Genomic DNA, 23519 nt, shown 5'->3' with positions numbered 1-23519 from the left:
TCATAAAGGATCTGGCAAATTTTTTTCTGGCAAAGGCGTACTTGAAAGTAGGAGGCTTTAAAACGTAAATTTTTGAGAGCAGTGTTTGTACGTTCCTGTCAGATAACAGGTTTAGGGAACCTTGGTTTTCGAGGGATTTTGAGGCCCCGGTTAAGAAAAAAAAGTGAGGGGCATAGCAAGCACAGGCAAGTAGGAACAAATGAGGTACTTGAGGAGTATAAGAAATGCAAGAGAACCCTAGAAGAGAATCAGGAGGGCTAAGGGAGGTTGCTCTCGCAGACGAGGTGAAGGAGAATCCTGAAGTCTTTTGCAGATATATTAAGGTCAAAATGATAGCGAGAGACAAACTTGTTCCACTTGAAGATCAGTGTGGCCATTTATGTATGGAGCTGAAAGAGATCTTAAGAGGATCTTTTGCATCCTTATTTACTCAGCAGAAGGACATAGAATCTATAGAACTGAGGTAAAACAGCAGTGAGGTCATGGACAATATATGGATTATAGAGTAGGAAGTGTTTGTTGTCTTGAGACAGAGTGGATAAATCTCCACTGACAAGGTATTCCCTTGACCTTGTGGGAGGTTAGTGTAAAAATTGCAGAGGCTCTAACAGAGGAACTTAAAGCATCCTTAGCCACCAGTGAGGTGCGATATGATTAGAGAATAGCTAATGTTGTTCCATTGTTTAGGAAAGAATCTACGAATAAACCAGGAAATTATAAGCCAGTGAGCCTGACATCAGTGGTGGGAAAGTTATTGGAAGGTATCCTAAGACTGGTTATATGAGTACTTGGATAGGCAGGGACTGATTAAGGATCGTCAGCATGGCTTTGTGCATGTTAAATCATGTCTAACCAATTTTATAGAGTTTTTCTGAGGAAGTTACCAGGAAAGCTGGTGAAGGCAATGTTGTCCACCTGAACTTTTAACAAAGTCTTTGACAAGATCCAATTGCTCAGCATTCAAGATGAGGTAGTAAATTCGACAGACATGGGCTTTGCAGAAGAAGCCAATGAGTGTCCATAAGATTGTTGCCTGTCTGACTGGGGGGCTGTGACCAGTGGTGTGCTGTAGGGATTGGTGCTAGCTCTATTGTTAATTGTCATCTATATCAATGATCTGGATGATAATATGGTTAACTGGATCAGCAAATTTATGGATGACACCAAGACTCGGGGGTGTAGTGGACAGCAAGGAAGGCTATCATGGTTTGCAGTGGGGTTTGGACCAGCTGGAAAAATGGGCTGAAAAATGACGGATGGGATTTAATGCAGAGAAGTGCTAGGTGTTGCACTTTGGGAAGACCAACCAAGGTAGGTCTTATACAGTGAGCAGTAGGATACCAAGGAATGCAGCTGAAAAAAGGGATCTGGGAATACAGATCCATATTCATTGAATGTAGCATCACAGGCAGATAGGGTTGTAAAGAAAGCTTTTGGCACATTGGCCTTAAGTAATGCATTGAGTACAGGAGTTGGGATGTTATGTTGAAATTGTATGAGATGTTGGTGAGGCCTAATTGGAGTATTGTATGCAATTTTGGTCACTTACCTACAGGAAAGATGTAAATAAGATTGAAAGAGTGCATGGAAAATTTACAAGGATGTTGCCAGGACTTGAGGACCTGAGTTATCGGGAAACATTGAATAGCTTTATTCCCTAGAATGTAGAGGATTGAGAGAGATTTGAAAAAATTATATCATATACAAAATTATGAGGGATATAGAGTAAGTACAAACAGGCCTTTTCTACTGAGGTTGGGTGAGACTACAACTAGAGGTCATGGGTTAAGGGAGAAGGCTGAGATGTTTAAGGGGAACATGAGGGGGGGTCATGAGAGTGTGGACCAAGCTGCCAGCGCAAGTGGTGGCTGTGGGATCTATTTCAATATTGCAGAGGAATTTGGATAGGTAAGTGCATGGAAGGGATATGGATGGCTATGATTTTGGTGCAGGTTGATGGGACTAGGTAGATTAATGGTTCGGCACAGACTAAATGGGCCAAAGGGCCTGATTCTGTGCTGTAGTGTTCTATGACTATTCTCGGCAACCTTGTCTGGACCCTCTCCAATGCCACCACATCCTTTCTTTGATTAAGGGCTCAGAACAGCTCGCAATATTCCAAATGTGGTCTGACTGAAGCCTATAAAGCCTCAGCATTACATATTTGCTTTTATATTCTAGTCCTCTCAAAATGAATGCTAACATCGCATTTGCCTTCCTTACCACCAACTCAGCCTGCAAGTTACATTTTAGCACATGCTGCACCAGGACACCCAAGTCCCTTTATACCTCTGATTTCTGAATTTACTCCCTGCCTAGGAAATTGTCTATGCCATTATACCTTTTATCAAAGGGCATGACCATACATTTCCCTACACAGTATTCCATATGCCACCTCTTCGTCAATTCTCCCAATCTGTCCAAGTCCTTCTGCAGTCTCCCTGTTTCCTCAACACTGCCTGTCCCTCCACCGATCTTTATATCATCTGCAAACTTGGCCACAAAGCCAGCATTTCCATCATCCAGATCATAATGTGAAAAGTGGTCCAATACCGACGTCTGTGGAACACCACTAGTCACCGGCAGCCAACCAGAAAAGGTTCCTTTGTTCCCGCTCTTTACCTCCCACCAGTCAACAAGCCTTCTGCCATGCTAGTATCTTTCCTGTAATACCATGGACATTTATCTTGTTTAGCAGCCTCATGTGCAGCACTTTGTCGAGGGCCTTCTGAAGATCCAAGTGAACAAGATCCACTTGTTCTCTTTTGTCTACACTGCCTGTTATTTGCTCAGAGAATTCCAACTGATTCATCAAATAAAATTTCCCCATAAGGAAACCATACTGACTTCGGCCTATTTTATCCTATGCCTCCAAGAACAAAATCTCATCCTCACTAACAGACTCTTACATCTTGCAAACCACTGGAGTCAGGCTTACTGACCTATAATGTTCTGCCTTTTCCCTCCCTCTCTTCTTAAATATCTATTTGATATTGTATGCAACCTTGGCCATCAGTTTCTTCATCTCGATCGTTAACGTATTACAACACTGACTTCTGCAAAAACTCCACTCTTCACTGGCAGCCATCCTGAAAAGGATCCATTTAACCCCAACAGGAAACACAAGGCACGAGCATTGAATTACATATTTACAATACTGGCAAGTTCCATTTCATTACTACTTTTAGTTAACAGTGAAACAAAGATGATATACATATTAATGAAAGAGAAGCGGAGGGCTATGTGGTGGGGGGGGAGTAAGAATTAAATTAATCTTGGAGTAGAACAAAAGGACCAGACAGAACTCTGGCTTGTGGAATTGCCCACCGTTGAGGGCTTTTACCTGAATGTAGGTTTTTTTTAAATTTATTTTTTGCGCAGCATAACAAAGCTTTCAATTTCCAGGTACATTTACATTTCTTCCCCTCACAGATATCAGCTATCAGAACACTTCCATCAAAGTACAGACATCACCACTACATCCTATACAAAAGCCTTTATTAGTATAGCAGACAGATTTACATCTACATATTGTAGAAAAGGTTGCCAAGTTTTATGAAAACTATTTGTTTTTGAGTGTACCATACATGTTAAAAAGTCCAAAGGAAGGTATTCCATGATAAATTTACGCCAACCAGAAGTCCAGAGGCGTTATTGGATATCCAACAAAGTAAAATGTTCTTCCTCACACAAAAAGTCAGGATATTAAAAAGTTTTTTCTGATGTGCATTAATAATACGACTGCTGGGTAGGCCTAAGAGAAAAGACACAGGCTTTTCAAGCTCCATCTACAGAATCTTTTCCATTTCACCCAAAATATCACTCCAGTATACCTGAAGTTTGGGACAAGTCCAAAAACAATGGGTGAGAGTTCCAGTATTTCCTTTACATTTAGAACACATTGGAGAAACCCCCATCTTAAATTTCAAGAGACGAACTGGAGTCAGATGGGCTTTATGCAGAATTTTGAGTTGCAATGCTTTAGTTCTATTACAAACTGAAATTTTCTTTGCATTATCACAGAAGTCTTCCCATGTTTCAGCTGTAATTTTTACTCCCAGCTCTCCCTCCCTTGGGTGTGACAACTTTTCACCTTCAGACTAGTGAAGACTATAGAATCCTGAGTTAAGGTGAGTGGCCTTTTCCACTACCGTTATTGCCATGGTGATGCTCAGCAGGATTGGATGGAGTACATGGAGGTAGAAGACCTCATCATATTTGGGGTACTGACTTCCCTGAACTATTGTGCAGCACAACAGGCGCGTCAGCTTTTTGATTTTACTCTGCCGAAGCTGAAGTGATCAAGATGAATACACTTCACATAGAAGTCCGTCTGAGTTATGAGAAAGCTAGGTTCTGCAGGGGAACTTGGATCATGCGCAGAGCCAAACACAGTCTGCACTTCTGAGAAAATCCAGCAACTCTAACAGAGCCACACTGTCTTCTCTGAAGGAAAAGTAGAACATAGAACAGAGAAATTTACAGCACATTACAGGCCCTTCAGCCCACAATGTTGTGCTGACTATGTAACCTAGAGACTGCCTAGAATTTCCCTACCGCATAGCCCTCTATTTTTCTAAGCTCCATGTATCTATCTAAGAAGCTCTTAAAAGACCCTATTGTATATGCTTCCACCACCACCACTGGCAGTGCATTCCACGCACCCAGCACCTTCTGTGTGAAAAACTTACCCCTGACATCCCCTCGGTACCTATTTCCAAGCACATTAAAACTATGCCCTCTCGTGTTAGCCATTTCAGCCCTGAGAAAAAGCCTCCGGCTATCCACACGGTCACAATTAATGCCCCTCATCATCTTATACACCTCGATCAGGTTACCTCTCATCCTCCGTCACTCCAAGGAGAAAAGGCCAAGTATACTTTACCTATTCTCATAAGGTACGCCCTCCAATCCAGGCAACATCCTTGTACATCTCCTCTGCACTCTCCACATCCACCCTGTAGTGAAGTGACCAGAACTGAACAGTCTTATATAGCTGTAACATTACATCATGGCTCTTGAACTCAATCCCATGGTTGATGAATGCCAACGCACCATACGCCTCCTTAACAACACTGTCAACCTGCACAGCAGCTTTGAATGTCCTATGGACAAAGACCCCAAGATCCGTCTGCTCCTCCACACCGCCAAGAGTCTTACCATTTATATTATATTCTGTCTTCAAATTTGACCTACCGAAATTAACCACTTCACACTTACCTGGGTTGATGTCCGTCTGCCACTTCTCAGTCCAGTTCTGCATCCTATCGATGTCCCGCTGTAGCCTCTGACAATCCTCCAGACTATCCATAACACCCCAAACTATTGAAAAATAGCAGACCTTTCTCCAACTAGAGGTCATCAATGATGACCTTTCAAGTGATCTGTACACTGACACAGGGCATGGAGCAGCTACAGACATGCAGAGCAGTTCTCAGGCTTGGAGGCAGAGTGATCAGGACTTGACCCCCACAGGAGACTAATGAATATGCACAGCTCAAGCTCCACCTGCTGAAAGATGCACATCTCAACGACTGCCTGAGCCTATGGACATGGCTTGTTGGGCATCAAGATGAGAACATACCCACCCGTGTGTACTCCACGGGAATAGGGGTTCTGAATATAACCACGTGCCTTTCTGAGTTTTCCGAACTTTCTTTCACTGCCTGCAATGACTGAAAAATTCCTGTCAAAGTTCTGAGCACAGTACACAGTTTTAAACTGAGCTCAGAGATGTCCATAATGATTGAGCACCGTGCAAGCAGAGTTGACAGAAGGCCAAACTTTCAGCCTTACTTTTCCATTGTAACAAGGGTGACCTTTTACACAGCAGTTCAGTCAAACTCGGCATGACTCTTTGTGGAAGACAGCTTCATTGGGTCTACCTCTTTCAATGCTGACATTTGGTCTTGTGCAATGTTACATTAGTTACACATGACTGACAGTGAAAATGCCTCAGTTGTACTACTGTGCATTTGACTAAGTGCCCAACTGAATATTCAGAGTGAAAAAGAGTCACACTTTTGCTCCAGTCTGCAACATGCCTTTCTTCCGCTTCATTTCGTCAGTGATGAAGGGAAAGAATCAATGCTCAGCTGCTTATCTTAATTTTGTTTTATTTGCAGGTACAGCACAGTACCAGGCCCCTCTAACCAATGAGCCCATGCCACTGATATAACCCCATGTGAACAATTAACCTGCATATCGTTAGAATGTAGGAGATAAGTGAGGCACCCAGAAGAAACCCATACGGCCACAGGGAGAACATTACACACAGCGGGGGGAATTGAACTCTAGTCACTGGCACTGCAATGCCCTTACACTAATAACTATGCTACCATGTCACCCCACCCCCCAAAAAACAGATTCAGGAAAGATATTAGATAGAAGTGGAATGGAAAAATCAGAGGAGAAAAAGGAGTGAGCATTTCATCAGTCATCAGTCTGACATCTCTAGAACACTTGAGCCATACGGAATCAGTCAAGGGTTTGTATTGGCTTATTATTTTGCAAGTATGAGACAAGAGGATACTCTTACAGCTGTAGGATTGATGGAATTGTAGAGTAAAGGTACACTTGAAATAAATAAATAAAGGTACACTTTATTTGAACTCTGTATAAATAAAAGACCAAGAATTGGCCTTAAAGATATGCTGTAAGAGATTAAAATGAAGAAATGAAGCCTTGATAATACTTTGAATGTTTTATTTTCATTGAGAAATTTAGGTCATCTCAGCAACAGACCAATTACTGCTTCTGCCCAGAAGCACCAGATTTGCAAATGAGACTAAACATCACAAATAGATTGTCCTGATGCATTAGATCTTAAACCGATTTATAATATGTAGATCTGATAACATTGTTCATATGGCCTCGTAACATGCTGAATGTGAACAGTTACACTCGGACAACGCTTCAGAACACAACACAATACATTGGAACAGGCATACAATCCACCAACTTAGTGGCAAAAGCTTAACACCATGACAGATAATATGCTGGAATAAATACCTAGTCAATTGACAAAATTGTCCCTGGTCACCTGACAACAAAAAAGAAACACAATTTAAAACAAGGGTGTTAAGAATTAAGTAATGTTAAGTAACCTTTTTATACTAGAGCCAGTCTTTAGTATGTTTCTTTTCCTTTTAATTCCTTTCCTACTCCAACTCAAGACTTTCATTCCTACACTAAAGATTATGAATCGCTGTATGGCATATAGAGACTAAAAGGTGCATACCCCAAAGTTGTCACAATTTATCAACAATTAAGTTATTCTATTAAAGACAAATATAGTTTTTTGCAGAAGCTCAATGAAAAAGGCTTTCAGATATGTCTGCACTGAATTCCCTTTCCGAAAAGATCTGCCGATCACGGCACCAGATCTTGGAAGGGAAGGGAAAGCTCGATATATATTACAAGGCATCTCCATGCATGACTGTTTACATATTGGACCAAATTGCAGTGCATTACCAGTAATATGTAAATACATTTATCTTGGTACTGTATGGGATGAAGGAGAGTAGGTTCCCATTTAAGGGACTCTGTTCTCCAATGCCCAACAACAAATATTGTAATCAGGCTCCTAAACCACCTCTTCAAAACATGTGCGGGAACTTTATGAGCTTGAAAGCCATTTGCCAAAACCTCCCGCTGAAGCAGGTTGGGGCCATTTAGCAATGTAACTGCACAGACGTATTTCAGGAATGCAATGGAAGATAGTTAAATTACTTCATCCTCACTAGAGTGCCCGTATGCTTATTTGCAATGTAACGTTGATTATGCAACATCAGCACTTGTGAACCTGCAAAGGTACATTTGTCTCCATTAGTTTCCCAAAGCAAAGTATTTTTCTTCATTATTATCATTTGAATATAAAAGTTCTGGTATGAATAACTAGACATTACAGTAAATCTGTAATAGTAGTTTAGAATCAAACTTAATGATTTCAACAATGGATTTGACATAATTTCATAAATGTTTGAAGAATTAATTCAAGTGAGCATTTCCCTACTTGGTAAAGTGCAGTTTTACAATGTTCCAAACATCAATTCCAGACTATGAATAGATATAGAAAAAGAAGCACCCAAAACTTACACTAACTTCTGCATTCACAACAAAATCCAATATTATACTAAATTCTATTACTCCATCCAATAGTTAAAAATAACTAATTCTTTTCATTTTATTCTTAGGTTAAACAGCTGAGGATTTCATTTTTGAAAATATCGCATTTCAAAGCACTTAGAACAGAACACAGAACATCACCAAATGGAAGAGCTGAACAGATGTTGAGAAGCACAAGTAATATAGAGAGCAATTCAGACCCAGCTAGCATTAATGCAAGGACTTGGCTGCAATTTTCACTGTGAAAGTACAGAAATCTTCATAACCCGAACTAAACAGCTTTGTGTTCATTTGTCAGGATATAGCACTTTTACATTTGCAAAGTAAAAGAACATTATTCATGCAGGGTGCATCCACTATCACTTAATGCCCACAGTGGGTCTATAGATTTTAAAAAAATGTTTCGGGCCCAATCCCAATGATACAGCTTCACAATAATGTGAAATAAAATATACTTTGTCACATAAAATGTAGTCTTTTGCTTATTTAAAATGAGAATAGTACTCCCATAGAAAACAGCTAGTCCACCGTAATACTGAGCATTAAAATGGTAACGAAACTCTAACCCGTATTTATACCTTAAGATACTATAAGCTCCCCCAATACAGGGACCCAATATTAAAAGTGCCTGGCTTATAAAGATTGTGTGTGGGATGGAATGTATTTATTTTGTGAAGTATATAATCTGGAGCCAGACACCTAAAGACATTTGCACCACCTTCTACTCTCTAATCTCAGTTCTTCAGTTTGTTAACTCTATCTGTCCACTAAGAGAAATGAAACTGCCAACACTGCTTACTTCCATCTGTGGAAAGCAGTACCTGACCAATGGCATCAATGCTTTTCAATTACTTACACTACAGCACCATAATTTTCCCAAGTACTAGCAGAGCCAACTGAATAGAATGCTTATGGTGATAAATGTGTTTGCAGTTGAAAGCTTGCCTGGAACAATCTGTACAGTCAGACTGTTATAAATTTAGACATATACACATGTGCACAGAAGACAGAGACATGGAAAATTAGCATTAGCCTTTCACAAAATATTGAATTCTGAATTTACAAAAAGAAACTTTCATATAAAATACTTAGCATATCCATGTAGTTGCAATCCTTTCAGATACAGTAAATTGGAAAAGGTTCTACTTTATCAATTATGCAATGTAAACAGACGAAGCCTGTGGCTACCACTATATTACATAACCAGTGCATAAACAAGCCTTTTCCATTATGTCGATGAACCATCTAGCTAACAAAAAGAAAATTTGCAAACACAAAATAATCAAATAAAAACACTTTTTTTTAAGAAACATCTTGACCAGAGAAGTCTTAAAATGAACCACCGATCACTTAAAAACCAATAACCTATTCTAAATGTCAGAGAGACCTTATCCAAATCACAACTGTAAATGAAATGACAATTTTTTTAAATATATAGTGAAACAATCACATTGCCCTTTTGTTTTACTAGATCTTTATAGTCAGCTGCAAAGGACAATAAAAAAATGGTATTCAAATCAACATCTACAATACCTCAGTAAAATAAAGGAAAGATTAAATTAAATTTTGCTTTCTGAAAACAATGCCATTAAAAGTTATTATTTTAAAAATTAGAGGTGTGGCATTTGTTGGACTTACACCAACTAACGGTTTATTCAGGGTACATGTATTTCAGACCCTTCTGTTCTTGCACATTTCCTCACAATCCTTTGCTGCATTATTGAAGTACTACCCAATGGACTTGTATTAACAGAAGAATTTTAACTTCACTAACATTCAGAACAGTTTTCAAGCAAAATGTTAAGAGTTTTTTTTACCATGCCCTTTGTAGCACTGATGTTTATAGCTAGGACCAGTTCCCATGTTGGGCATTATTCAATAAATGAGCACAAGAATATATTTTTAACTTACAATAACTGGCAGATTACACAAAGAAAACAAAACCCAATTATAAACATTGAAACAGGTATAACCAAGTTTGTCACAACCCAGTACACATAATAGCAGGTCACAAGTTTGGCAAAATGCCTTATTATGGTTCATTTCAGGTCTCCTTCTCCGTGGATGGATTTTTTGATGCGCAGTAACATTGTTGTAAGCCACTGGTCCAGCCTCGATATGGAATCAAATTCCTTCACCTACAGGATCAAGTGAAAATTACAGCTATGGAATTACCAATATCAGAAATGCAATATACATGTACATGTTCTCTATACATGTACAGAGAAAATGTAGTCATCTTTAAAGTGCCTTTGAACTGGGAGGGGGGCAGGAGGCTTAAAAATTCTGGTCTTTAATCAGAATTTCAACAGTGCAAGGCATGGTAGTACAGTGGTTAGCATAACACTTTTACAGTGCCAGCGACCCAGGTTCAATTCCACCACAGTCTGTGAGGAGTATCTCCCAGTCACTTGTGCGGGGTTCCTCTGACTGCTCTGGTTTCCTCCCACAGTCCCAAGATACACAGCTTAGTAGGTTAACTGATCACGTGTGTAACTGGACAGCGCAATCTCACTGGCCTGTTACTGTGCTGTATCTCTAAAACATCAAACGCACCACATTCATTCATTCATTCATTCATTCTAGGATCTGAGTTCTCTTCGGTCAGGTATAAATTGTAGTTCAATTTGAACAAATAGACTTTGGGATGCACTTCTAACCTTCTCTGCCCAAAAGAATGTCGTTAAGTGAAAAGCAAGAAACTGTAATGCTGAAAACTCAAATTAAAAATATAAAATTTTGAAAATACTCAGCAGACTGTGGAGAGAACAGAATTAATGCTTCAGAATGCAGAAGTTTCAGAGTCTGAGTTTATTGTCATCTGACTGAACATACATACAACCAAACGAAACAAAGTTCCTCTGGACCATGGTGCACCAACGAAACATACATAACATACAGAGCCAAAAACAAAATACAGAGGGTTCCAGTTAATTGGGCCATCGGTTAATCAGTGCAGCAGTTTATTTGGGACAAATCCTCAAGAACAAAAACTAATCAAGAAAATATTTGGTATTCCCTTCATTTGTTTGGTATATTATGCTGCTTAATTGTGACAGGAGAGTGTCGCCAAACAGTTTCTAACTAGCAACAATCACACACATTTGTGTAGCTATTAGACACTACATCATGTTTAGAGTAAACAGTTTTTAAAATAGCGTCAGTTGCTTGTCTTTGAGTTCAAAAACCAGCGGTTTTGGTCACTGATAGATGGCAAGAAATAAGCAGCAAGACAACTCAGAATTATTTTGCTCACTGTGGTTTCAAGCACTCAGGTTTGGAGATGCCGGAAATGGCCAGTAGTGAAAATGAAATGTTTTCAGTACTTCAATAACTTAGTAACTACAAATAATTAAGGTATCAATATCTTGAATGTTACAATGAAAATGAGGATTTGGAGGATGCAGTCGTTAAAAGCATTCCTTAGGAAGCAGTGATCTCAATGAGATAGAGTTCAACTTGAAATTTGATATGAAGAAAGTGAAGTCTGACGTAGCAGTATTTCAGTGGAGTAAAGGAAATTACAGTGGTATGAGAGAGAAGTTGGGCAAAGTAAATTGGTAGGAGATGCTGGCAGGGATGACAGCAGAGCAGCAATGGCGTGAGTTTCTGGGAAAAATGAGGAAGGTGCAGGACAGATGTATTCCAAAAACAAAGAAATACTCAAATGGCTAAGTACAACCGTGGCTGATAAGGGAAGTCAAAGCTAATGTAAAAGCAAAAGAGAGGGCATTTTACAAAGCACTGATTAGCAGGAAGATAGAGGATTGAGAGGTTTTTAAAAACCTATGGAAAGCAACTAAAAGGATCATTAGAAGGGAAAAGATGAAATATGAAAGCAAGCTAGCAAACAACATTAAGGTGGATAGAAAAAGCTTTATCAAGTATGCTAAAAATTATAAAGAGATGAGACAGCATACAAGACCGCTAGAAAATAAGGCTGGAAAATTAATAACAGGAGACAAGGAGATGGCAGATGAACTAGAGTATTTTACATCAGTCTTCACTGTGGAAGACACTAGCAGTGTGCCAGGTGTTGAAGGGTGTGAGGGAACAGAAGAGAGTGCAGTTATTATTACAAGGGAGAAGGTGCTCAAACAGCTGAAAGACCATAAGTCACCTGGACCAGATGAACTGCACCCCAGGGTTCTGAAAGAGGTAGTGGTAGTAATTGTGGAGGCATTAGTAATGATCTTTCAAGAATTATTGACTGAGAGGACTGGAAAATTGCAAATGTCACTCCACTCTTTAAGAAAAGAGGCAGCAGAAAGGAAATTATAGACCAGTTAGCCTGATCTCAGTGGTTGGGAAAATGCAAGAGTCAATTGTTAAGGATGAGGTGATGGAGTACTTGGTGACACAGGACAAGATAGGACAAAGTCAGCATGGTTTCCTTCAGGGAAAATCTTGCCCGACAAACCTGTTGGAATTCTTTGAGGAGATTAAAAGTAGGATAGATAAAGGGGATGCAGTGGATGTATATTTGGATTTTCAGGCCTTTGACAAGGTGCCACACGAGTCTGCTTACCAAGTTAAGAGGTCATGGTATTACAGGAAAGTTACTAGCATGGTTCGAACACTGGCTGATTGGTAGGAGGCAGGAAGCAGGAATAAAAGGATCCTTATCTGGTTGGCTGCCTTTGACTAGTGGTGTTCCACAGGGATTGGTGTTCAGACAGCATCTGTTTATGCTGTATATCAATGATTTAGATGATGGAATAAATGGCTTTGTTGCCAAGTTTGCAGATGATACGAAGATTGGTGGAGGGGCAGATAGAGTTGACGAAACAGGTAGGCTGCAGAAAAACTTAGACAGATTAGGAGAATGGGCAAGAAAGAGGCAAATGAAATACAGTGTTGGAAAATACATGGTCATACATTTTTGGAGAAGAAATAACTGTGCAGACTATTTTCTAAATGGGGAAAAAAATCCAAAAATCTGAGATGTAAAGGTTAACTTGCAGGTAAAGTTGGTGGTGAGGAAGGCAAGTGCAGCATTCATTTCATGAGGTCTAGAATACAAAAGCAGGGATGTGATGCTGAGGCTTTATAAGGCATGGAGGAGTCCTCACCATGAGTACTGCCAACAGTTTTGGGTTCCTTATCTGAGAAAAATGTGCTGGCATTGGAGAGTGTTCGGAGAAGGTTCACAAAGATGATTCCAATAACGAAAGGGTTATCATATGAGGAACGATGATAGCTCTGGGCCTGTATTCATTGGAATTTAGAAGGATGAGAGGGGAGCTCATTGAAACCTTTCGAGTGTTGAAAGGCCTAGATACAGTACATGTGGAAAGGATATTTCCAAAGGTGGGAGAGTCTAGGACAAGAGGGCACAGCCTCAGAATAGAGGGGCACCCATTTAAAACAGAGATGTAGAGAAATTTCTTTAGCCAGAGGGTGATGAATTCGTGGAATTTGTTACCACAGGCAGCTTTGGGGGCCAGGTCGTTGGGAGTATTTAAGGCGGACATTGATAGATTCTTGATTGGCCATGACATCAAAGGTTATGGGGAGACGTCCAGAGAGTGGGGCTGAGGATGGGGGTAAAAAGAATCAGCCATGATTGAATGCAGAGCAGACACGATGGGCCAAATTCTGCTCCTACGTCTTACGCCTTCTTATGGTCCTATGAAGGGAGTCCATTATCTGCATTAGGTGTCTGCACTGGTTTTGTTCATTTGTAGTCAATCAAAAAAAAACATTGGATGAATTCTGCCTTCAATAACAATTAGAAACTAATACAATTTTATAGTACTGTAGTCATCGTTTTGGTAGTGTTCTAATTTGTGCTGTATTTCATTTAAATACATAATTTATTATTCAGTTAAACAGTAGTTTGTCTTTTTTTTATACCTTTTTAACTATTTCCATAAAACCTGCGAATTGGAACAGCCACTTAATTGGACCAAAATGTAGTGATCCCGGTGTGTCCCAATTAAATGGAATCCACTGTATTACCAGAAATAGGTTAATAAATATAATTCAAATTGCATGTAGTGTGCAGCACAGGTAAACAGTAAACAGCCCACTGTCCAAGTGTCGAGACCTCGGTGGTGTCAGGGTATTCATTAGTCTCACAGCCTGAGGGAAGAAGCTGTTACCCAGTCTGGCAGTCCTAGTCCTATTGGTCCTGTACCTCCTTCCTGATGGTAGTGTGTCAAAGAGATTGTGGAATGGGTGGTCAAGATCCTCAACAATCCTTCGGCCCTTCAATTGCAACATTTCTGGTAAATGTCACTAATGGTGGGGAGACCCTGGTGATCCTCTCCGCGGCTTTAACTATAATGCTTTGCTGCATCCATACCACACAATGATGCAGCCAGACAGGATGCTCTCGATAATATAGGGAAAACTCTGAATTAAGCAGTTAAATTAAGTATTGCAAAAACAGAAATTGACAAAAGGTAGTGAGCTAGTGTTCATGGGTTCAATGTCCATTTAAACATTGGATGGCAGAGGGGAAGAAGCTGTTCCTGAATTACCGAGTATGTACCTTCAGGCTTCTGTGCTTCCTTCCTGATGGTAACAATGAGAAGAGGGCATGCCCTGGGTGACGGGGCTCCTTAATGATGGAGACTGCCTTTCTGAAGCACTGCTCCTTGAAGATGTCTTGGATACTACGGAGGATAGTACCTATGATGGAGCTAATTTTACCACTCTCTGCAGTTTACTTTGATCCTGCGCAGTAGCTGCCCCATACCACTCAGTGATGCAGCCGGTCAGAATGCTCTCCATGGTACATCTGTAGAAGTTTTTGAGTGTTTTATGTGATAAACCAAACCTCCTCAAACTCCTAATGAAATATTTATCTGTCTTCTTTATAGCTGCATCGATATGTTGGGACCAGGTTAGATGCTCAGAGACACTGACACCCAGGAACTTGAAACTGCTCACTCTCTCCACTTCTGATCCCTCTATGAGGACTGGTTTGTGTTCCCTTGTCTTACCCTTCCTGAAGTCCACAACTAGCTCTTTCGTCTTACTGACGTTGAGTGCAAGGTTGTTGCTGTGGCACCACTCAACTAGCTGGTATATCTCACTTGTGTATGCCGTCTCATCACCATATGAGATTCTGCCAACAATGGTTGCATCATCAGCAAATTTATAGATGGCGCTTGAGTTTTGCCTAGCCACACGCTGTGTAGAGAGAGTTGAACACTGGACTCAGCACACATCCCTGTGGTGCCCCAGTGTTGACTGTCAGCAAGATGGAGATGTTATTTCCGATCTGGTCTTCTGGTTATGAAGTCGAGGATCCAGTTGTAGATGAAGGTACAGAGGCCCAGGTTCTGTGGCTTTTCAATCAGGACTGTAGGAAAACTACTGGAACTCACATTTACAGTATGAGAAAAAGAATACTAAAGGTACATAGAGGGTTAGGCAGCAAGAATGGAGAGAGGGAAACTCAACTGAAGTTACAGGTGGTTGACCTTGTACTGAAACTAATTACTTCTGAAGTGAACTGAAAAGAATGCTTGTCCAAAGGCTACTGCACTCTCCTTCGTTATTGCTTCTGATTTCCAGACAGGATAGTTCACTTTTGTAAGGAAAGAGTTAACTGATTCTTCCTTGGTCTATATCAGAATGAAATAGATGCTCGAAGATGAAATGATGTCTGTTTGGAAGGTCATAATGAGCTGGAGATCTGTACAAATGCACCTCCCTGAGATGAGATAATGCATGATGTTTTCCTCCTTACACACCTGTTAACCCTGTTTTCCTACATTATTGTGACTGGCCTGAGGTTTGTAAGTGTTACCACTAAGGGGTGGAAAAGTATTATGTTTTGCTTTGAAAGATCCTAAAGGGTATGTATAAACAGGGGCACTTTCTTTGTGCAGTGGTGGGGGGGAGAGCGGGGTGGGGGGAGAAGAGAGTTTTGTCGTAGGCTAGGTCACAGCTAGTGACTTGTGCTAAGCTAGGAACAGTACGTTGAAGAGAGTCAGAGTATGTCGAGTCAGAGTTAGACCTGAACTTCAGGAGAGGCTGCATGGAGCCAGTCCACAGATCAACTCACTTAGAGCATGATGAGTATTATTTTGATTTCTGTTCTGCTAATATAGAAATTCATTTTTTCCTTTTGTATTGCATTTGTGCTAGTTCTAATAAAGTGTTTTCTTGTGGCCTTGAACTCGGTGTCATCTCCCTTTATATGTGAATACCCTGAGCTGAACCAGGAAAGAACACAACAAATTTTAAAATAATTTTCGTTTACAACTTACCATCTCCTCAACTATACCATCAATTGTTCACACATTCTTTTCTTCCAAAATGCTCCCAAGGTCTGAATCTTCCACAGTGTTACCTTAGCTAGTGCTGCCCACCATACCCTGCCTTTTCAAGCTTAGAAGTCTCCTTTGCGGAAGCTGCAGCTTCTGAGTGGGAACACTGTCAATGCCACAGCATCAGAAGACGACTTCCATGCACCACTGCACATTTCATACATGCACTGCACTACTTAGTGTGCAAATTATTTCCTGAGTGGTTAGATAAGTGAATTAAACAATTAAAGCAAAATTCTCATAATTACTTGACTTATGAAACCTGGAAGTTTGAAACAACAGAACATCAATATTTGCAAACCGTCTGTACTTACTGCTTCAGTGTACGCATCACCGTTCTGTTCTTCATGTGCTTCAAGCAATTTCTACCAAGAAGAAAGATGGATTATTATAATGGCAGATATGAATGCACAATAAGGTTATTATCCAGACTTCGTTAACCTAGCTGTGACTAAAGCACTGACTGTGCAGAGGTAGGAGCTAAAGTGGGAGGAGGGAGGATGTCTGGTTCTGTGGTAGCATCGGGTATACTTCACTTACAAACACTGCTGAACAAAAGAATGTGGCCAAGAAAATTAAACGAACCAGGCAGCATCTTTTTTTTTTAATTTGCATTAGGCAAACGAGAAAGAAATTATTTTACTCTTCTGGAGTGAACACGATAGATGGTTTTGCAACACCTTGGAAATTCTACAGAGCTTTTTAGTAGTGTGTGTCTTCCAACTCCAGCCCAGTGAATGAAGTCACCTCCTATGCCGCACACCTTTAGAGCTGGCATGAGATTTACATCCACATTGTCCTCAGCGCCTGTCTCGGACACCCTCAGACAATGTGGTTTTATCAGCATGATGCTGGACCAACATGTCTGCCCAGTAGTAATACTAATAATCTTCATCCTTGATCTCATCCCCACCATTGCACAAACCGATCCCATATTGTGATTTTAACCTCCACCCCACCCACAAAGAAAATCCAAATCTTCCCCTGCGGTCTGTTGTACCTCCCTAGTCCAATTTCAAACTCTTCCCATCCATGTCACCCCCAACAAAGGTTCTATTGGTCTTGTAACTGTCACCTGTTACAGCCGCCCTGGTTCTGAAAAGAGTCAAAGTCAGCCCATTCTCAGGCTCAAAAAGTTTTGGTCAAAGGCAAAGAGCTAACAATCAAGTGGATCTCCTGAGGTTAATTCTTTGGAAATTACCATCTCAAAGGCAAACCCTGTCACAGGCATATTGAACTAAGTGGGTTTGGGAAGATGGTGGAAAGTGCAGAACGGTGTTCACACACAAAAATGCAAGAAAATATTTGAAAATCAACCATAAGATCTATTCAACCCATCAAGTCTGCTCCACCATTTGATCCACTTGCCACTCAACTCCATTCTCCTGCCTTCTCCCGTAACCTTTCATGCACAGATTAATTGAGAACATATCAACCAACATCATAAATCTAACCAATGACTTGGCCTGCCCAGCATCAGTGCCAAAGAATTCCACAGATTCACCACCCTCTGCCTGAAAAATAAATTTTTCCTTGTGTGCTCTAAATGGACATTCCTCAGTTCTGAGGCTGTAACCTCTAGTCCTAGACTCTCCCCAACAGGAGACATCCTTTCCACATCCACGCTATCCAGACCTTTCATATTGGATAGGTTTCAATATGATCCCCCCTCATTCTTCTAAACTCCATTGAGTACAGGCCTCAAGCTTGTCATATGTGAACCCTTTCATTCCTGGGACCATTCTCAGGAACTTCCTCTCCAATGCCACATATCCTTTCCTACATAAGGGGTCCAAAACTACTCAAAAGAGTCCAAATGTGGACTCACCAATGCCTTATAAAGCCTCAGCATCACATCCTTGCTTTTGTATTCCAGTCCTCTTGAAATGAATGCTAACACTGCATTTGCCTTCCTTATCACTGACTCAACCTGCAAGTTAACCTTTAGGAAATCTTTCAAGTGGAATCCCAAATCCTCTGATGTTTGAATTTTCTCCCCACTTACAAAATAGTCTATGCCCTTATTCCTTCTGTCAAAGTGCAAGACCATACACTTCCCTACTTTATATTTCATCTGCCACTCCTTTGCCCATTCCCCAAAACTGTCTAAGCCTTCTGCAGACACGCTGCTTCCTCATTGCTACCTGCCCTTACACCATCTTCGTATTGTCTACAAAGTTGGCCACAAAGCCATCAATTCCTTCATCCAAATCATTGACATAAAACATGAAAGGAAGTGGTCTCAACATAAACCCGTGTGGAACACCAACAGTCACTTACAGCCAACCAGAGAAGGCTTCCCACTCTTGCCTCCTGCCACTCCGCCAATCTTCTATGCATTCCAGTACCTTTCCTGTAATATCATGGGCTCTTATTTTGTTAAGCAGCCTCATGTGCAGCACCTTGTCAAAGGCATTCTGAAAATCAAAATAAACATCCACTGCCTCGCCTTTTGTCTATCCTGCCTGTTATTTCCTCGAAGAATTCCGACAGATTTGTCAGGCAAGATTTCCCCTTAAGGTCTTGGGCCTATTTTATCATGTGCCTCCAAGTAATTCAAAACCTTTAATAATAGACTCCAACAAATTTCTAACCAGTGAAGTCAGGCTAACTGGCCTATAATTTCCTTTTTTTTTTGCCTCCCACCCTTCTTAAAGAGTAAAATGACATTTGCAACGTTTTAGTCTTCCAGAACCATTCGAGAATCTAATGATTCTTGAAAGATCATTACTAATGCCTTCACAATCTCTTCAACCACCTCTTTCAGAACCCTGGGGTGTAGTCCATCTGGTCCAGGTGACTTATCCACCTTTGGACCTTTCAGCTTCCCAAGCACCTTCTCCTTAGCAATAGCAATTACGCTCACTTGCAAGCCCAGACATTCTTGCATTTCTGGTATTCTGCTAACGTCTTCTACAGTGAAGACTGACTCAAAGTACTTAATAAGTTCATGTACCATTTCTTTATCCCTCATTTACTACCTCTCCAATGTCATTTTCCAGCAGTCCAATATATACTTAGTCTCTCTTTTACTTCTTAAACATCTGAAAAAACTTTTTTTCATATTTTTATATTATTGTCCAGTTTACATTCATATTTTATTTCATTTTTTCTCTCTATGGCTTTTTAGTTGCCTTTTGATGGTTTTTAAAAACTTCCCAGTCATCTAGCTTCCCATTAATTTTTGCTATATCATCTGTCCTCTCTTCTGCTTTTGTGCTGCCTTTGACTTCCCTTGTCAGCCATGGTTGCCTCATCCTCCCTTTAGAATACATCTTCATCTTTGGGATACATCTTTCCTGCACCTTTTGCATTTCCCTCAGAAACTCCATCCATTGCTGTTCTGTTGTCATCTCTGCTAGTGTCCCCTTCCAATCAACTTCGGCTAGCTCCTCTTTCATGCCTCTGTAATTCCCTTTATTCCACTGTAATTATGATACATCCAATTTTAGCTTCTCTTTCTCAAACTGCAGGGTGAATTACACCACTTCCTCTTAAGAGTTCCTTCACCATAAACCTCCTAATCAAATCTGGTCATTACCTAACACCCAACCCAGAATTGCCATTCCCTTCATGAGTTCAACCACAAGTTGCTCTAAAAAGCCATCTGGTAGGCATGCTGCAGATTCCCTTTTTTGGAATTCAGCACCAACCAAATTTTCTCAATCTAACTGCATATTGAAATTCCCCATTCCTATTGCAACATTGCCTTTCTACATGCCTTTTCTATCTACCGTTGTAATTTGTAGCCCACATCCTGACTATTGTTTTGATGTCTGTAGATAACTCCCATCAGGGTCTTTTTATCCTTGCAGTTTCTTAAATCCATCTACAAAGATTCTGCATCTTCTGATTCCTTGTCACCTCTTTCTAAGGACTTGATTTCATGTTTTACAAATAGAACCACCCCACTTCCTCTGCCTACCTGCCTGTCCTTCTGATAAAATTTGTATCTTTGGTTGTTAAGCTCCAAGCTATAATATTCTCTCAGCCACAGCTTGGAGATGCCCACAAAATCTCTAACTGTCAAAAGGTCATCTACCTTATTCAGTATTCTGCACGCATTCAAATATAACATCACCCTTTTTGATTTTGCCCCCCCCCTGTTGCTCTTTAACTCCTCCCACTGACTGTAATTTTGCCCTATCATCGGCCTGTTCTTCTTCACGGTCACACTTAGATGCTGCATCTACTTGTATACCAGCAGCCCCATTCTCAGCCCTATCACTCCAGTTCTCACCCCCATGCCAAGTTAGTAAACCTGCCCACAAGCATTTTGGTTTCCCTCGAGTTCAGGTGTTACCTGTCCTTTTCGCACAGGTTATACTGCCAGAAGAGATCCCAATGATCCAGAAATCTGAAACCTGCCCCATGCACCAATTCTTCAGCCATGCATTCATCTGCTAAATAATTCTATCCTTACCCTCAATGGCTCGTGGCACAAACAGCAATCCAGCTTTTCAGCTTTCTGCCTAACTACCTGTACTCTTTCACCCTCCCCATTTAGAAAGTCGTGGACCCAATCTGAGACATCCATAACCCTGGCAGCTGGGAGGCAACATACCATCCAGCTTTATACATAAAAGTTGCTGGTGAATGCAGCAGGCCAGGCAGCATTTCTAGGAAGAGGTACAGTCAACGTTTCGGGCCGAGACCCTTCGTCAGGACTAACTGAAAGAAGAGCTAGTAAGAGATTTGAAAGTGGGAGGGGGAGGGGGAGATCCAAAATGATAGGAGAAGACAAGAGGGGGAGGGATGGAGCCAAGAGCTGGTGAGTCTGAGTCCAGCTTGTCTCTTTCCCATCCAGAGAGCCAGCTTTCTGCTGCTCTGATTATGGAACCCCTAGCATAACTGCACTCCTCTTCCCTTCTGTGCCACAGAACCAGACTCAGTGCTGGAGACCTGATCACTGCAGCTTCCCCCAGTAGGGCACCGCACCCCACCCCACCCACTATCCAAAGTGGTATACTTATTCTTGAGAGGAACAGCCAGAAGAGTCCTCTACAATGGCCGCTTATTCCCTTTCCCTCTCCCACGGACTTGCCTCCTGCAACCAAGGGAGGACCTATCTATCATCTTCCTGTACGAGTCAAAGGTCATTGAGCTACAGCTCCAGCTCCTTAACATGGTCTACATGGAGCTGCAGCTCAATGCACTTTGTGCCGATTAGCTGTCAGGGAGCCTGGAGGTTTCCAAAATGTCCCACATCTCACACAAGGAACACATCACTTCCTCCAGATCCATTCTCAGTACACTAGCTATGTATTAACAGACAAAAAAAACTTACTAGAAACTTTCTTACTTACATAGAAACTTTGCCTGTGCTTGCCAAGCCTGTTCTCACCTCAGCCTGTTGAGTCAAAGCCACACCACTCTAACAATGCCCACTCCAAAAATGGCCGCTCCCCTTACATCTCTTAACTGCCCCCGTGCTGATCACCGCGTCCGATAAAAAGCCGAAAAGCACCCGAGGTTTTTTAAACCACATGCTGCACCACCAATGTAAGACCTCTCATGCTGGCTGCCACCCACCAAGTAAAAAACAAACAAACCCCAAGCCTAAATGCTGTCAGTCACTGAAGCGCTCACCTAATCAGGCAGACTTTTAAGGAAGAAATTGAGTTAATGCTTCAGGTTAGTGGCTTTTCTTTAGAATATCATCAATCTGAAACATTCACTATTTCCCTCTCCACCTCCTGAGTACTTCCAAGATCACTTGCCAATTTCCAGCATTCATAGTATTTTGCTTTTCACTTTTTGAAAAACATTCTGAAATTAAACTAAAGTTTTAAAATAATATAAACAACAAAAACACAAAACTACCTATATAAGGAATTCTTTTGGAAATCAATACTAATCTTGCAATTTTTCTCTTCTGTTGAAATAGAAGGAATTCCCTGCACCTTGTCTGAGTTGAGAACTTACAACACAAGTACTGGAAATCTCAGAGTTTCATGCTCTTGCTGCAGAGTCTAATAGGAGTCTAGTTAGTGAAGAGCCTACCAATGGGGAAACTGCTGGAACACAAGTACCTGCACTTTTGAGGTTTGCATGTTTGTGAAAACCAGCAGCTGTGTGCTGCAAGCATTTCTGCACTGAATTAAGCCCAATCATTTCTTTCACATTGGGCCCAACATCTGATTTTTAACAATGAGGGTATTGTGACAACTTATGCTCAGTTTTAGCAATACTGATTATTGTATTTCTAATTCCCATGTCCTAACATGCAACAAGTTCCATCACCCTAACACATTTGAAGTCACCTTAATATGATCCAATTATTAAAATTCTCTTTAATTTATAAATCACTCCCAGTTCGCATCCTTATGCTCAATTTTTCATCTCATCCATTTATTTTTAATCTGCTTTCCTGTACTTCTAACTGATCAATCATCACCAAATGCAAAAGTTGCTCCGCTATTGACAGCATTATATTTAATTCCAAAAGCCTTAAAATCTAGAATTTCTTCCTGTAAGTCCCTGCAATGCTCCTTTTCCCTCACTGAAATAATTAAGCTAATTATTTGACTGGATTTTTGGTCATCTCATACATGGCTTGATGTTCATATTTTAATTTGATAAAATGCCACATGGTACTTTACTGTGTTAAATGCACTGTACAAGTAGTTTTCTATTTCTCAGTCCTTATTAGTGGTTTTCCTGTTATGCAAGAACTGAACTTGCTATTTCAAATGCGAACAGAATGTGGCCATCTCTTTATTTGATTTTCAACAAATACCTTTAAAAGTTTGCATTCTCGCGAGTCTGAAAATGCTGGAAACATTTCTTCATACTTCTCTAAAGCAAGCTAAAAAAATAAAATCAAGAATTTAATTTCATTCCCCACACACTGAGGTGACATGGACACAATACATCGGCACAGTATTAACTCAAATTCGTCAACAAAAGAATGGCTTTTGCCGTACATAACATTCAGTTGACGGGAACATTTCGTGGGCATGTCAGCTACAATTGTCAATTAGTGGGTTAAATTCAGCAACCTGCACAGGAAATTTTTGGTGCTGTTGTGCTGGTTGGGCAGAATGGTTTTTCCAACCAGAAAACAGGCTCACTGGAATACACAGAACGAACTATACCAACATGTAC

The 23519-nt window shown here is 40.7% G+C and overlaps 1 protein-coding gene across 1 annotated transcript in view; it reads right to left on the bottom strand.

Annotated features, from left to right (window-relative positions):
* Nucleotides 1–7512: 7512 nt before the first annotated feature.
* Nucleotides 7513–23519, bottom strand: part of LOC134350682 (beta-soluble NSF attachment protein) — a 40503-nt gene continuing 24496 nt past the window's right edge. The window contains exons 9-11 of the mRNA XM_063056225.1: nucleotides 23152–23220; nucleotides 16727–16777; nucleotides 7513–10265 (exon numbers count right to left, since the gene is read on the bottom strand). Of these exons, the coding sequence (XP_062912295.1) occupies nucleotides 10167–10265; nucleotides 16727–16777; nucleotides 23152–23220 (219 nt within the window). The 3' untranslated portion in view covers nucleotides 7513–10166. The remainder of the gene's footprint in view (nucleotides 10266–16726; nucleotides 16778–23151; nucleotides 23221–23519) is intronic.

The sequence above is a fragment of the Mobula hypostoma genome, chromosome 8, assembly GCF_963921235.1.
Source record: "Mobula hypostoma chromosome 8, sMobHyp1.1, whole genome shotgun sequence".
NCBI classification, from domain to species: Eukaryota; Metazoa; Chordata; class Chondrichthyes; order Myliobatiformes; family Myliobatidae; genus Mobula; species Mobula hypostoma.
Note: the sequence above shows the minus strand (reverse complement) of the source record. Positions and strands in the feature narration are given on the sequence as shown.